We start from the raw sequence: 16,152 nt of genomic DNA, 5'->3' as shown, positions 1-16,152 counted from the left end.
TTTAGTTAGGTAAACATTGAAAAGATATATTTTCCTAAAGGAGTAATTTTATGGAAAATGATGGTTGGCAGTCAATTTTCAGATTTAGCAGATCGATTTTGCAAAAGATTTTCCTTGTCTTAAAGAGTGAGAAGATGTAAATTTGAACAAACTGCAATAATGATGCTTGACATTCTCAATCACTTCACTGAGAAAATGTACCCTCAAATAATCTTCTTTGTTGGATAATTATCTAAGAATATTGACACATAGATGTGAACTATAGTGCTAATCATGCTGTAAATGAAGTGATTGTTTTAATATGTTCAAAAGTGTATTAAAAGTGTATGATTAAAACAAGTGTATTAAAAGTGTATTATAGATTCATAGCTATCTAAAGTATGTTTTATAAACTAGCTAAGCTCTCTTAAAAGAAAGCAGAAATATATCCAGTATGTAACTAAATTAAATACCAAGGAAAATGGCATTGAATTTTAGGGAGTGGATTATGGTTTTGTGGTCAAATTATTCTTGATATATTGATATGAATTCAAAAGGAAGACTATAAACAGAATACTGAGAAGAGCTGGGGGACAAGATTTAAGAGCTATTTAAGTCCTTGCTAGACAAGGGCAATAATACAAAGACATAATTCACTGTAGTGGGAAGATGAGAAAAACAAAGTAAATCTCAGATTTGAATTCAATGCTATATTTCTAAGTGAACACACACACACACACACACACACACACACACACACACACACACACAGTCAATACATGTTGAACATACCCACCAAGTACATGGGTAGACCTGATTCAAGGAGTGGTAAACATTTTCTGGAAGAGAAGGTGATTTGAACACACACATCCTTTTTCAATTACAAGGTCTTGTTAGACTTAAATGGCACAACAGTCTGTCAGGGAAGTGGCGAAATCGTCACAGATTGTTGAGTGATTCAAAATTAGATCAGATGAAGCACTTTAAAAATGCCCTGCAGGAAACAGCGTGGTGTTGAGAAGGCAACAACAATATGACTTAAGTTGGTCTTTTCCACCTCTCATTTTTAATGCTTTTTATGTAGTTTAAAAATAAAAAGTATAATGTTTACAGAAGTGCTGAAAGTTAGGGCCTAAACACTAATGTGCTTATTATTTAACATTAATGTATGCGATTCGCATGGCTGTATTGCAGAAGCAGCAGAACTGTGGCTATATATGCGTCAGGCCTTTCCCCACTACTATGAAATTAATAATGGAAAATGAGTTTAGGGTTTAGAGCAGTATTTAGGAAGTGGTTGGTAGATTTGTCCTTCAGGATTAAATTCTAAACATGTATATCCAACATAATGGACCCTGATGCGACAGTCAAAATTAAATAGGATTTAGTATTTTCCCCCACTAATCCAGTTTAGTATTGTCATTATAACTGGATATAAACATATGAAAATGATGAAAAATGGTCTAGAAATTCTTTGAGAATTATTAACTAGTGCATATTTAAAAAGAGAGAATGGATGAGAAGCAACTTCTGGAAGAGTTGTTTTTCATGTTCTCCCTGACCCCCTGATCTTAATCTACATTCAAATGAGAAATCAACCTAAGGACTTGTATGCATGCATATAAGCAGAACCCATGGGCACAGACAGTAGGAGGGTGAGGGCATGTATTGGGGGGGGGGGTGGGGAATCAGCGGGGAGAGGTCAATGGGGAAAAAAGGAGACATCTGTAATACTTTAAACAATAAAGAATTAAAAAACAAAAATTCAATCTCTTTGTATCATTTGTTTTTTCTTATATTCAAAGGCAGTCAAGGTACTACATAAAATGAATGAAATGGAGTAGAAAGGGCTCAATAAGTTCTAACGGTTTCTAGTTTATGCTTTTTTCTTTTAACTTTCAGTGATTTGCATGGCTGGGAAACTCTCCTATCTTCATGTCAAACAAATGTGCTTTAACCAGTGGGAACTTCCTGTTCAGAGTCAGGCTTGTGACCTTTCGGATAAACCATAGGTTAGACCATGGCCCCAATGGATCAGCTGCCTGGAACCAGTCCTGACAGAGGCCTCCCTCACTGATAGATTGCTTCTAGACCAGCAGTGCGCCCTCTGAGTGGTCCAAATGTGTTGTGGCTCACTGACCATCCTTACCCCATGTGACTGGTTTGATATAAACTTCATAGAAAATTTTGTTAGGCTGACTTCTCTCATGTCTGCTTCTGAAAGTATGTTATTTGATACAAAGCCCACTTACACACAGAAAACAGAGAGGGAGGCCATTTGCCCAGTTCCTAACGTTTGCTGTGGTAGTGAGGCAAAAGTAAATGACCATTTTCCTTTGGAAGCAGTGGTGGTGGGAGGTGCTGGCCATGGCCAGCATTTGCCTTGGTGCTTAGCCTACTGATGGTAGAAGATATTTAATAAACTTTTGTTGGATGAATGCACAAATGATCACTTCAAAGTAGGCTAAATTTTAGTACTAATCTTGCTGCATTCATTTCTCAGCAACTGGCCTCCTAAAGTGGCCAGCCTTACAGGAAATGCAAAAACACAGGAGAGAAAGGATGGGAACTTAATGCCAAAAAGAATAAAAGTGACAGTCTGTCTCTAGCCGTCTTTTGAATCATGAGTATATGAACAGTCTTTGACTAGCCTTAGACTATTCAGTATGACATACTGGAGAAAAATCATGGAATTTTGGAGACAAACACAACTGTGTCTAAATCTTAACTTTGCTACTAACTCATATTTTATCCAGATTAGATTATTTAACCCATCTGAGGCTCAAGACCGCAGAGCTAACAAGTGTGGGAGCAGAGATTGACTTTATCTAATTCCTGATCCCAGGCTTTAATTTATCCTGATTAATAAATATTATTCCCTTCCTTGTTCCAAAGAAATAGAAATTACACAACTCTCCCTTTTCTAATCAATATCTCTATTTACCTTCTTCTATATGGCAGTGGCTCTATTCTCCATAATAAAACCCCAATAGGTCCAATAATTTTGTCCATTCTGTTCACATATTTAGAGTCCAATTGTGTAGCGTTTTTAGTTATCATTATGGGATGCCACATCTTTTCAATAGATTTGTCCTATGTTATTTCAAGTTAGCTAAGTAATACTGAAGCCCAGAGAGGTTCGGGGGTGCAGTAAACTTTTAGAGTCACTGAGATGACTTAGGTTTTCTATAACCCAGCCTGAGGGAGAAAACAAGATGTAGTCTCCAGAATATTTCAAAGCACAGCAGTTTCTATGTTCTGTCGTGAATAGAGTTAGAGGTTCTTCTGGCTGTGCATCGACATGTGATGTCAGTGGGAACTTTGAATGTGAAGGGTGGAGACGCCTAACTTGGATGATCTGCCTATGGAGTTGTTAGCAGAAGCTGGAAATGCTTATGACCACGGCTGAGTCAGAGGGATATGAACCCTGGGCTTAGTCTGACAGTTGTCTTTAATTAAATGAGCCTGGCTCTGTTAGATTCTGGCAGGCCGGCTGTTTAGAAAGCACCAGTTCTTTGGAAATCAGCTAACTTTCCCAAGTTTTGTTTTTACTCAGAATCTTGGATTTTGTTTTCGCTTTCCATTTTCAGATTTATAATCGCCTAGACACAAATTGCTGTGGATTCAAACCTCGAAAGGAAGATACCTGTGTACAGAGTGGTCTGAGGCCAAAATGTGACAGCCAAGATTCTGTGGCTCTCGCACACATTATCCAGCGAAAGCATGACCCAAGGCATTTGGTCTTTCTAGACAACAAGGGTTTCTTTGACAGAAGTGAAGATAACCTAAACTTCAAATTGTTAAAAGGCATCAAAGAGTAAGTTTTATAATGTCGTAACATCAGATTTATATTAAGTAAGTAGTAAGATTTGGAGAAACCTTGCATCCTTATGTCTGACCGATTGTAGCCCTTGAAATGAATTGTGGTTGTGGGATCTGGAAATAGCGGCCCAGGAAAGGGAAACAAACCCAGTGGAACAGAACAAGAGTGCAGCCAGGGTGTCACTGTCACCGACCAATACAATCTACAAAGCTCCCGCCACCTTTCACATCCATCATGTTGCTTGGCCCTCACTGTGAACATCCATGTGGATTAGGTTGGGAGCATGCAGGAATCTCTCAAATAGGACCTGGCAGGACAGGGATAAGCAGGTGGCAGAGGCTCCGTTATTAGGCCCTGGAGCAGGGGAGCTGACATTTGGATATTGACATGGCAGGATGTCCAAAGGCATAATAAACTCAAGTGACTTTTATGAACATGGCAAAAAGTCAGAGCCAGTCTGCCCAGTAAAACACAGTATCAAAGGACAGCAGCTATTGAATGAGGTAGGAGGGTTTTTGAGCATTTGCAAACCTTTCTAGTAGACAGAGATTATGGAAAATGGCACCTTGAACCTACCTCTAATTGGAAATAAAGGAAACCAAGACACTTAATAGTGGCAAAGCCCTGCTGTAGAGTCTGAGCTATTCAACCCACTATGGAGATTGAGGCTAGATTTCAGGCTCCACCTGTAGCCACTCTTCATTGTCTTCCCACCTTAGTCAGAAACTAGGGTGACTAAGAAATTGGGGTATGTTTGAGAATTGAAAACAAAGGGAATGTATTAATAAAATAGTTAAACAGCTATGTGAAGTTAAGTGACTGCTGGGAAATACATGAGCAAGTCTAAAATTGAGGGTAGAACCCAGGTCTTCCAAATCCAAGTTCAATAATTTTCTGCAATAACTTATGTACATGCTGTTGATCTTACTTTTGTAAATAATACTTTGAAGCATATTTCAGCAGTTCATCCTAGCATTGACAATTTATGTTAATTTGTGTATTTTTTAAAAAATATATTTTATTGATTTTTTACAGAGAGGACGGGAGAGGGATACAGAGTTAGAAACATCGATGAGAGAGAAACATCGATCAGCTGCCTCCTGCACACCTCCTACTGGGGATGTGCCTGCAACCACGGTACATACCCTTGACCGGAATTGAACCTGGGGCCTTTCAGTCAGCAGGCCGATGCTCTATTCACTGAGCCAAACCGGTTAGGGCAATAATTATTTGTAACACTAGAGACAGTACTTACTTTTGCTGTGAGAGTTTCATGAACCCGAATTTCATGAGTTTTTACCATGTCTTGCCCTGTTAATACCTGTGTTCACATCTCTTTGTGGGTTGAAGATTGAATATATGGCATATTCTCTCTTTAAGTGTATAAACTAAGGACATTTCATGTGTAGAAAATTTACAAACCTAAGGCATCAATTACTGAGTTGATATTATGGGTTTTCTTAAATCCCTAACCCTAAATTTTCTCTTAGAATTAAGAGTGCACAGAGAATACAGGCCATCCATTCATATATGTATGAATACTGTTTTATTTATATGTTCAAAGAAGATTGAATTTTAAATACAGTATGATGAAGAGCAATGAGCTCAAAGTTAAATCTTCTTAGAATATGTAATTCACACATTGAAAAGCAAAAATGAAGACTTTGCTAACCCAGATTTATGCATAGAATATTCCTATTAGTTAATGTAATGCAAAGACAGATTTTTTTAAAATTTTCCTTTACAAAAAGTTTAGTCACTGAAAAGAGCCATGATTTTTTAACAATATTATCTTACACATTCTGCCACAGCTAAAATTAGTTGAAGGGCCTTAGAATTTCTAAATCATGGATTATTAATACTTCCTAGAGCAAAAGTGCTTAATTAATACTGTGGCCACTAAATTACATAGTGCATGTCTTCCGGGAGCTCAGAGCATCTTACCAGCATTATTTAAGTCCCCAATTACTCAGACTCCTTAAGTACATCCGGCTCTGTGGCCTTTGCTCTTTCTGCAGCATCTGAAGGGCAGGAGCACCGGAATCCCTTGCATTCATGCCCCCTGAGTGCCATCCTCAACTTGCTCCACTGACATTTGGTAAAGGTGCTTAGAAGTCCTGAAACTTCTGGCAATTTGTGCTCTTCAAACAAGTATATGTTCTTGTTTTAGTTTTTAAGGAACAGTTACTTTTTAAAATTTAAATTCTTTATTGTTTAAAGTATTATATATGTCTCCTTTTCCCCCCATTAACCTCTCCCCGGCCACTGGAACAGCTAAGTTTATTTAAAAATTACTATTAAGTCCCAACGTTTTTACTGTGCTCGCATCAGCATTTTCATAAAAGACGGAGAGGCCAAACTGATCATATGTAATTCACACTTTGAAAAGCAAAAAATGAGACTTTTCTAACCCAGATTTATATATAGAATATTCTTATTAATTATTGTAATGCAAAGACAGGTACTTTTAAAAAAATTTTCTTGACAAAAAGAATTCATCACCGAAAAGAATCGTGATTTTTTTTAACAGTTTTATCTTACACATTCTGCCACAGCTAAATTAGTTCAAGGGCCATAAAATTTCTAAATCATGGATTGTTAATACTTCATAGAGCATAATTGCTTAATTAACAGTATGGTCACTAAATTACATTGTGCATGTCTTCAGGGAGCCAAACATCTATATATATAAGAAGCCTAAGAGACCCGTCAACCAGACGACTAGATGTTCAGATGACCAGCCGGTAGCTATGACGTGCACTGACCACCAGGGGGCAGACGCTTACTGCAGGAGCTGCCCCCTGGTGGTCAGTGTGCTTCCACAGTGGGAGCACCAACTCAGATGACCAACGGGCACCAGCCGGCGGGCTTAGGGATGGCGAATGCAGCTGTGGCAGCATGAGTCTTTCCCCCCTCCGACCTCCGCAGCAGTGCTACTGAGCAATGGAGGCAGCAGGTGCAGCAGGGCCTGGATGAGCGGGAGCGTCGGCTGCCTGCCACCTGCCGCTTCACACACTACTACATCCCTCAGGGGATGTCAGACTGCTGGTTTCCAACATCCCCTGAGGGGTCCTGGATTGCTAGAAGGTGCAGGCCAGGCTGAGAGACCCCACCAGTGCACGAATCCATGCACTGGGCCTCTGGTTACTTATAATTTTGATTCAGCGAACATTACTTGTAATTTTGAACTAGAAATTTTATGTAGTTCTTCAGATAATGGATGCCTTAGACCCTTGGCTTTATACTTTCTGAATGAAGAGCAGAAAGCACTCTGATAAGACAATTCAATAAGGACCCTTCTAAGGTTTCCAGAGAGATGGTTCATTGTGGAATGCCCTGGCTCTAAACCTTGAGTTTCACTATGTTTATTTGAAAACAATTTAGTATTCCAGTTTCATAAAATGCTCCCAGATCCTCAGAATTCCTGAAGTCTAACCTGAATCAAGGACACTTGTTTATTTAATTGGGCATTTTGGAATGATTATTTCTCTTCTTCCTACATATATTTTGGATTTTTTTTTACCTTAAATTCAGTCGTGCAACTTCTACTCAGGAAAGAGAACTTTACTGAATTTCTCAGCATTTTGCTTCTCATATTTACTTGCATAAAACCACAAATTGACATTTATGAGAATGCTATTATATTTGACAGATACAAGTGGTTTCCATGGGTGAAATGGAGTTTAGGATTGAGAAAAGTATTTTTGCTAGGCTAACAGAGACCTTTTTAATTCTGTGCCTCTTGTTGACTACATAATTACCTTAAGTCAAATGCTGGTATGTCAACTTCTCGTTGCTATAGATAATTCATTTCTCTTGAAACATATTGTTCTAATATATTATTATTAAGATAAGTATTTTCTTGACAGTGATAAAAAACGTTTTGATTCTCAAGGTACTATTTGATAGTGTGTTTTATGCCAGATTGATGAAAGACAGAGCAGTTGGGCAATGTCTGATATTTCCAAATAATCACTAAGAATGAAATATGATTTTGTATTTTCAGGTTTCCTGAATCTGCAGTGTCTGTTTTGAAGAGCCAGCACTTACGGCAGAAACTCCTTCAATCTCTGTTTCTTGATAAAGTTTATTGGGAGAGTCAAGGAGGTAGACAAGGAATTGAAAAGCTTATTGATGTAATAGAACAAAGAGCCAGAATCCTTCTCACCTACATCAATGCACATGGGGCCAAAGTATTGCCTATGAATGAATAACAAAAGGGTCTTCTGGCTAGAGGACTAGATACATTTATGCATTTTTGTTTCTAAATCAAGTACACAAACTTCAACTCCTTTTAGGAATGAGATAGAGTATTTAAATACATAAAATAAATGAATTTAACCAAGTATATATGATGGGCCTGCATGCCGTAAGCAGACTTATAAAGCTTTAAAAAATATTCTCCTTAAAAATATTGCTTATATTTTCACTACCATCGTCATGTGAGTCTCAACATCTGATTACAAAATGGTTGCAATTATTATAACAGCAAGTTTTGTTAAGACATTTGTCATATTGTTGAATAGAACAGCATAAACTGACTCCTTTAAGAAATATTTTATGCCATTTTCACTGGTCTGACCAAATATTAATGGGAATGAATCTTGAATATTTCTGTTGCTGATTGCTAAAACAGAAGCCCCTGCACTTACCCAGCGGCACCTCTAAACTGGAAAACCGAGGCACATGACCTACAAATATATCAGTGCCTACAATAATTCTAAATAGAAATGGTGAGCTGTTTGCAAAACTACCAGTTTATATTCTATTGTATCTATAAATAACTAGCTGTTTCTGTGATTCTGAGCAGCAAGAATCACATTTTCCATTCCCTTTTAGAAATTTTTGTCGTCAGTGTAGAAGCCGTCCAAATCTGACAATTTATATGTTAGGTAGTTTTGCCCTCTCAATTTTGGTCCAATTTACGTCTAGTGGCTTAAAAACTAAATAATTTTAAGATTTGAAGTTATCTACTTGAAACTGTACTTATGGAGTACCCCCCCTTTTTTAAAAGATGTTATTTTAAAAAACCTGTCATTTCTACAGGGGTTATATATAATCTCTGTATATTTCATAAAGAATAGATTTCTTCAAATTTGTTCGGTGTAATTACATTTAAGCTGATTTGATTGATATTGCCTAGATATTGGTAATAGGATCAGATGTTGACAATGTTTAAATATATTGTTTGGCTTATTCTGACATAAGAAATATGAACTAAATAAATTAAAACTGGATTCTGGTAATTTGTCCTCATGGAAAGCACATGACTAGAACTAAAACAGCATATTTGGATATTATTAAGCCTTAAAGAATTCTCCCCAAACTCTCTCTACCAACTGTTTAATTAGTGGGAGGGTGTGGCATGTATTGTTCATGTATTGGGTCCTTATATCCTTGGAAGATACCCATGTTGTTATGTATGACAAATGTTTATATAGAGGTTTCAGACCTTGAACAAATCATCATTGCCCTCCCATCCCATATACCCCACCCTTATTTAAAAGCTGATATACTGACTTTTCCTTTCCCTGAAAGTTTTAAAATACAGTTTAAGAATGTTTTAAATAATAGTAAGTTTAAGAATGCTTTTAATAACAATGAGAGCATAGCTATAGATTCTAATTCATACAAAAGGATAGGGTCAAAATGTTAAAAATAACATGTTAAGTACAGGAGAAGATAGACCAAGGAGAAAGGAATCGTTTTAGCATCTAATTATAGCTGTTTTAGGCTCATATTCAAGCACTGCTATTTAGCACCCTTACTTGCTGGGCTTCCCTTTGGCGAATTGTCTTCAGACCATTATCCTGTGTGATTTTCCCTGTACAGCCTTCAGTGTCTTCCTCTGGTCTCACGTATTCAGAGTGCTCTTTGGCTCTGCTGAGTCTCCACGTTTACCTGTTATATTTGGCCTTTTATTTTTGACCTTCTTAAAAATATACATTTTTATTGATTTCAGAAAGGAAGGGAGGGTGAGAGTGAGATAGAAATATCCATGATTATAGAGAATCATTGATCAGCTGCCTCCTGCATGCCCCCACTGGGATCGAGCCCACAACCTGGGCATGTGCCCTTGACCAGAATCGAACCTGGGACCCTTTAGTCCAAAGGCCTACGCTCTATCCAGCTAGGCCAGCTAGGGCTATTTGGCCTTTTTAAGATTGCTTTTTTCTTCTTCTAATTAATCATTATATTAATGAAAAATTGACCAAACAAAAGTTTGAGGACCTAGGTTCTACTCTGAGCCACTGACTTGAAATAACTCTGTCACGTTGCCTTATACCTTGTCTTATCAAAGTGGCATATTTGCATCTTAATATGCTTTTTATGAAATATAAAGTTGTGATATAGGTGGTGAGAATTCTAGGCTTCTTAGAAGTGAACTTTAATTTTGTGTCTCAAGCTACCGCTTTTGGGCAGCTTGGTCCTCTCATATATGGGTCTGGCTTTGTTTATTATGCCTTCATTTATTCTGAGATGCTTAATATTAAACAAAAAGTCTAGGGACACATGTTAGTTGTAGTCACCTTTGCTTTTTTAACAATGTATTTTGTCTTATAATCAGTGAATAATTCATGCTGTATTATTTTTGAATAATAGATAACGGAAGGCTAGGCTTTTAATTCCAATAAGTAATGCTCTTCATGTCTCTTACTGAAACAATGAAATGAACTCTGTGCCTTTCAAATATACTCAGATTATGCTGTGGTTTGGTTCTCATAAGCGCATTATGTGGTTTATTTATAACTTGATAAATTTAAAATAGAACAATTTACCTTGGCAGACATACAAAAGCTCTTCTTGAGTGATTTGTTTTCTTTAAGTTGATGATCTGAAAATAACAGTTGTCTTAAAAATCTGTAATAAAATATTAGAAATTAAAAATGCATCCTTTTCCTTTTGTGGATGAGTTCATTTTCTTTTGTAGATGGGTACTTTTTAGAAGTTAAGTATAGGTAAATATTTGCTACCTTTATGCATGGTAAAAGAAACAATTAAATAGTCAAGAATTTTATTGAATTGTATTTGTGTAGACATATATTTGATATTATTATTAGTGGTGGTATACTTTCTCTTGGTGTACATAAAGCATTGTTTTAGGTAGTATGCAAATTAGGTGACAGATATCATAAACTATAAGAGAATAATTTTTGGCTTTCTTTGCTTTGGATGAGTCTTACAATTATGTTCACAGGTTCCTTTAGAGCATACATATTTGTTAAGTATATTAGGTAGGTACCTGTGGAACTTCTCAAAATATAAAAGGTCTTACACTTATGCTCAAAATATTTATAATCTCTAAATTTGTGTAATTGCTTGTTTTTTCCACTGTGCCTTTAAATATATCTTACATTATAGCTAATGAATAAAATATCCTAGATGTAGAGTTATCTAAAAAAATGTCTTAGGATATTCTAACACTTATCCCAGCACAGAACAAAGTGAGGCAAGTGTAGGGCATTACCCTGAAATATGTTTTGGAAATTGGATGTGGATCAAATAAAGATGAGCAAGACTTTTCTCTAAAAACTAAATGGTATTACCAAGAACTAAGAACTATTTATTATTCATGAAAAATAATTCCACTTGTCAGAAAAGTTATCCGACACTTGGCAACAGCCAGAAGAGATTCTTGAGGGGTTTTTTTCAGTACAGTATTGTGGTTGACTTTTTTTTTTTTTTTTTGGATGGACTATTTAACCATGTTGTAGGGCAGAGTTTAACTTGTAGATTTTTACACTATAGATATATATATATATATATATAATTTCTGTCTGGTGAAAAAGATAACCCTAATGATTTTATAGTTTATTACCCTGTTGTACATTAACTGGTTGTATAACTAGTGAAGCAATCTTATCCTAACATTGAGTATAAATATTAGCTTTTGACATACTCTTTGAAATGATTTTACCACTTTAGTGATTCCCTCTTTAATGAATTGTTTAAATAAAATCTTTGACATATGCTCATTTTACAGATGCCTAGGAGTCACAGTTTTATGTTTTTTTGAAAAGTTTGCTTTAATACACTTTTGACTGCCAACTCATGTACTTTTTATTTGCTTGGGATTCATGATTTTAAATTTTTGAAAATTTTACTTTAACAGTTTCAAAACATTGTTACATAATTTAAGACCCGAATGATACTATGTGATCAGCATCTTGTCCAACACCCTTATTTTCTAGATGAAGAAAATGAGGCTTAAAGAGGCAAAGTTACTTGCCTGAATTTACCCAAATGGTTGATTTAGAATCTTAGGTGTTGAAGCCGATTCAGAAAGTTAGAGAACCAAAACTTTCTCTGAGATTTCATTATTTACAACAATAAAATAAGAAACACTAGTTTAATAAAACATGAAGGTCTTACATAGGCATATTTATGTGCATTAATAATTTTATGGCATTCTTTTGTAAACTCCAGGGAGTGGAATAAACAGAAGTTTCTCATACTATGAAACGTTTTGGTAATCACGTTACACAGCTAATTGAGAATCTGCTTTGTGTCATGCTGCGTGCTGGGCAATGTGGATGTACAAATTAATGGGTAACTTTTAATGTATTAATCATCAATTGAGACCTATCATTAGACTCTAATTTATAGCTTTAGCGGAAAAAGTTGAGGAAAGAAATTCTTTGAGGAATGTCTAGAAATAAATTCTTACTTAGGGGATGTTTTACTCACGGTGAATTTTACTGTATCTCTATTGTTGACTAGTGCTTAAAAATGACAATTTGGAGTCAGTTTTGTTTCTGGACAAATCAACCTATTTATTTTAATATGTCCCGAGGACATGACTGTGTTCCAGAATCGTGGTCCAATAGTAGATGCTCGTAATGACCATCCTGATTCATCAAAAACGTGCTAGCGTATATAAGTTCCGGATCACTTTGAGAGAAGCCGATTAGAAGCACAGCCAGGCTACATAATTCTGCATATAATTTCAAAGGGCTTTTGGACCCTACACAACCATTCATGGAACTCTTTCCTCTCGGGTCTGTGATCTCCCAGGTTAGGAATTCTTGATTTACAGTATATTTGAGAATGTGGGAAATAATATTATACACTTTAGAAAGATGTTACTTAGTGTACATAAAAGTTTTACTTTTATATAAAGGTGAAAACTTAGGTTTTGGAAAAATTGTTTAAATATTATTTAAATAAAGTATTTAATGAGGTGCCAATGAAAATTGAGAGGATTTAATGAGATACTAGTAAAAGTTTAGGGGCCATTTACTTTACTAACACTTTAATAGTTTCAGCCCGTGCTATCAGCTCCAAGTTCACTATCATTCACTTAATTAAACTAGAGAATGAAATTCTTTGAGTTTTTTCATTGAATCCTTTAATTTATTAAAGATTATCAGTTACCTGATTTTTTGCTTGCTCTGATATACAAAAGATCCCAGATAGTCACTTATTTTATAGTGTCTTAGAATTTGAGGAAAGTTGAACTAATGTATGCAATTAAATGAAGTTATTTGATTTACCACCAATGGTTTTCTGGGCATGAACATAATGTTCCTGCTTTTTATAAATCAATTTCCTAAAAAAATGAATGAACTTTCCCCAATGGAATTATTTCCTTGACATTTATGGAAAGAACTGTAACCCTTTCTTACTGTTCCTTTGGCCAGTCGGAGAATTCAGAGTGTCTAGACTAGGCTCATTTCACCTTTTATCCCCTTTCACATTCAGGCACAGCTGTTTTAAGTCAAAATATGGCATCCTCCCTAATTTTTAAGCTCTTTAGTTCCTTAGGATAGGGCTCTGCTGTTAGAAAGGTCTGCCTCTCTAAGAGGTTGTTGGCAGACTCTGGTTAGCAACCTAAAAATGCACATGGTAAGTGAATGAAGTCACAGAACTCCTTTCTTATAACGGCATTGTGTACGGTTAAATTAGTCATTTTTTTTTCCCATCTTGAAAAGGTATCTTTTCCCATGATTGCATTTAGTTTGTTGATAAAAACATGCCCAATTATGTACACATTAAGAAATCTCTATGCGTCTTCTTTCTAAAAAAAAGTAATCTGCATTTCGTAGCAGCACTTGTCAAGATTTCTAAAGCTTTTGAGACAAAGAGCTAAAATATAAAGAAAACCTCCCTTGTCAGTGGTTTTAATCACAGGCTGCAGAATAACGAGCTGTGCTGTGTTTCCAAAGGCAAACTGGGCTGCAGAGAGTGGACCAGTCACTAAATGAGACGGAAGCAGCTGCGAGTCAGCACCCTGTGCCAACGTTTTCTTTAGCTCTAGGACACCAGACATTGTTTTGGCTCATACCCTGTGTTATTGGCTCAACTTCTGTTTAGGAGAACAAGAGATCTCGCCCTGTATCCTCATTTCAGGCCCTCGGGAAGAAAATTGAGGTCAACATTTTATTTTTCACTTCGTAGTGCTTTAAAAAAAAAAAGCTATGATTCAGATATCCTAACTTGGTGCGAATACAATTAAGCTGGTGAGATTCAGCTCTTTCCTAAGAGGATGATGAAGTAATTCATAGCATCTCCGGGGAGAGAGTCAGTCGTCCTCCTTTTAAATCAGGTAACAAGTGACAGTTAAAATAAGAACTTGGATAAGAGTTTTGGTGACTATTGTGATAACGCTATTTGCTATGAATAGTGTGTCATTTCCTTTGTCTTACTCATATTGTTGGTTGCAAGGAGAGATAACATGGTGTGACATGGCAGCATTCAGAGTAGCGAATTCCAAGTTAGAAAACACAAATTCCTAATTAAATCTTGACTTTAGCCCAGGCTACCTACCAGGTTCTGATAGTAACACCCCTTCAAGTTGTGACAACCAAGAATGTCTCCAGAAATTGCAAAATAGTCCCTTAGGAGGCAAAAATCACCTCCTACTTGAGAACCACTTTTTTTGTCCATTGACGGAAAATCTTCCAGGAAAGGTAAACCTTTTAAATGTTATTGTCCTCTCACATTCAGTGTGTGAAGAATTTCTCTGTTGAATGCCTTGTATTCGAATGTTTGGCCATGTTGTATGACATCAGTCAGAGCCCAAAGGGGCCTGAGGGCCTGGGCAAGGTGACCAGTGAAAGAAGCTACATGAGACTCAGGAGAAATAGATGTGCTGAGGCTCCAAGAAAACATTTTTTTAGGTGAAAAATAAATCTAGGACTTTTGACAAAGTAAATATCATGGCAAATGTTTAGGAATGGGGTGGGGAGGGGCGGATAGTTGGAGGTAAAAGTGCTTGAAGATTTGTGTCTTAACTTCCTCTCTCCCAGGGTCCTGTACCTGTATTTCTTGAGAAGATGCCTGGAATATACAGAAGCCAAACTCTCATCAGAGCCCCAACACTCCTGTGGGAACCTCCTCCCGCAGAGGATCATAAGAAGTAAAGGGTGTTTCCTTATGAGCAGAAGGGGAAGACGAATAGAAAAGTGCATTAGAGTGAATTGGTAGGCCAGGGTGGGAGTGCAGAATCAGCGTGGGAAACGGAACAGGGTGCAATATCAGAAAAGCAGGGTAAGTAATGCTGCAATGACAAAATGCCATCAAATCTCAGTGGCTTAAAGCAAGAAAGGTGGATTTCTCACAGCATATGTCCATCCCAGCTTGGCGAGAGGACTCTGCTTTTCATAGACACCTAGAGGCCCACACTGAGGAGGCAGCCTGGACGTTTCCATCCCTGCCCCTGAGCGAAGTTCTGAAAAGCTTGCACAGCTCACTGAACAAAAGCAGCCTGGGAAGCAGGGAAACTTGAACTACCTGATGAGTAATATTGGTCACTACAGCACATGGTGAAAGCTACTGGTGGTGTCTTTGATAATAATGGAGGCAAATGTAACCTAAAACTATTATTGCTTATCCCACAACCCTTTTTTCCCCCTGGGGACCACCCACCTCACATTATTCCATCTCTGCCTATGCTTTCAGGTTCAATGGGTCAATCAGAAAACTTGCCTCATAATTTTGGAACTGAAAAGGAGAAAAAGAAACCAGGACCCAGGACAAAGTGATAACGGGTAATATTCTGGAGACCTTAGTTAGACTGTCCTCTCTGTGAGCTGGGGAGAGTTAATTGCAGAGAAAGAAAGGAGAGATGGGTGGGAAATCTACAGAGATGCCAATAGGCAAGATGCAGATGCCTTTGGGTTCTTTTGTTTTAGTTACTCTAGAGGTTTCTTCCAGTTCTTGGTTTTATTTAATTAATTATTTATTTATTTCAAATTTTTTGGTTTTTTTTAGACAGAGAAGAAGGGAGAGAGAGAGAGAAACATCAATGAGAGAGACACATTGTTTGGCTGCCACCTGCACATCCCCTACTGGGGATCGAGCCCGCATCCTAGGCATCTGCCCTGACCAGGAATCAAACCCAGGACTTC

The 16,152-nt window shown here is 37.0% G+C and overlaps 1 protein-coding gene across 4 annotated transcripts in view; it reads left to right on the top strand.

Moving 5' to 3' along the window:
- Positions 1-10,702, top strand: part of GASK1B (golgi associated kinase 1B) — a 49,480-nt gene extending 38,778 nt beyond the window's left edge. For all 4 annotated transcript variants that reach the window (XM_059697710.1, XM_059697711.1, XM_059697713.1 and 1 more), the window contains exons 4-5: positions 3,570-3,796; positions 7,809-10,702. In XM_059697710.1, coding sequence (XP_059553693.1) covers positions 3,570-3,796; positions 7,809-8,016 — 435 coding nt within the window. In that variant the 3' untranslated portion in view covers positions 8,017-10,702. The remainder of the gene's footprint in view (positions 1-3,569; positions 3,797-7,808) is intronic.
- The last annotated feature ends 5,450 nt before the right edge of the window (positions 10,703-16,152 follow it).

Source organism: Myotis daubentonii, chromosome 5 (genome assembly GCF_963259705.1).
Source record: "Myotis daubentonii chromosome 5, mMyoDau2.1, whole genome shotgun sequence".
NCBI lineage: Eukaryota > Metazoa > Chordata > Mammalia > Chiroptera > Vespertilionidae > Myotis > Myotis daubentonii.
Note: the sequence above shows the minus strand (reverse complement) of the source record. Positions and strands in the feature narration are given on the sequence as shown.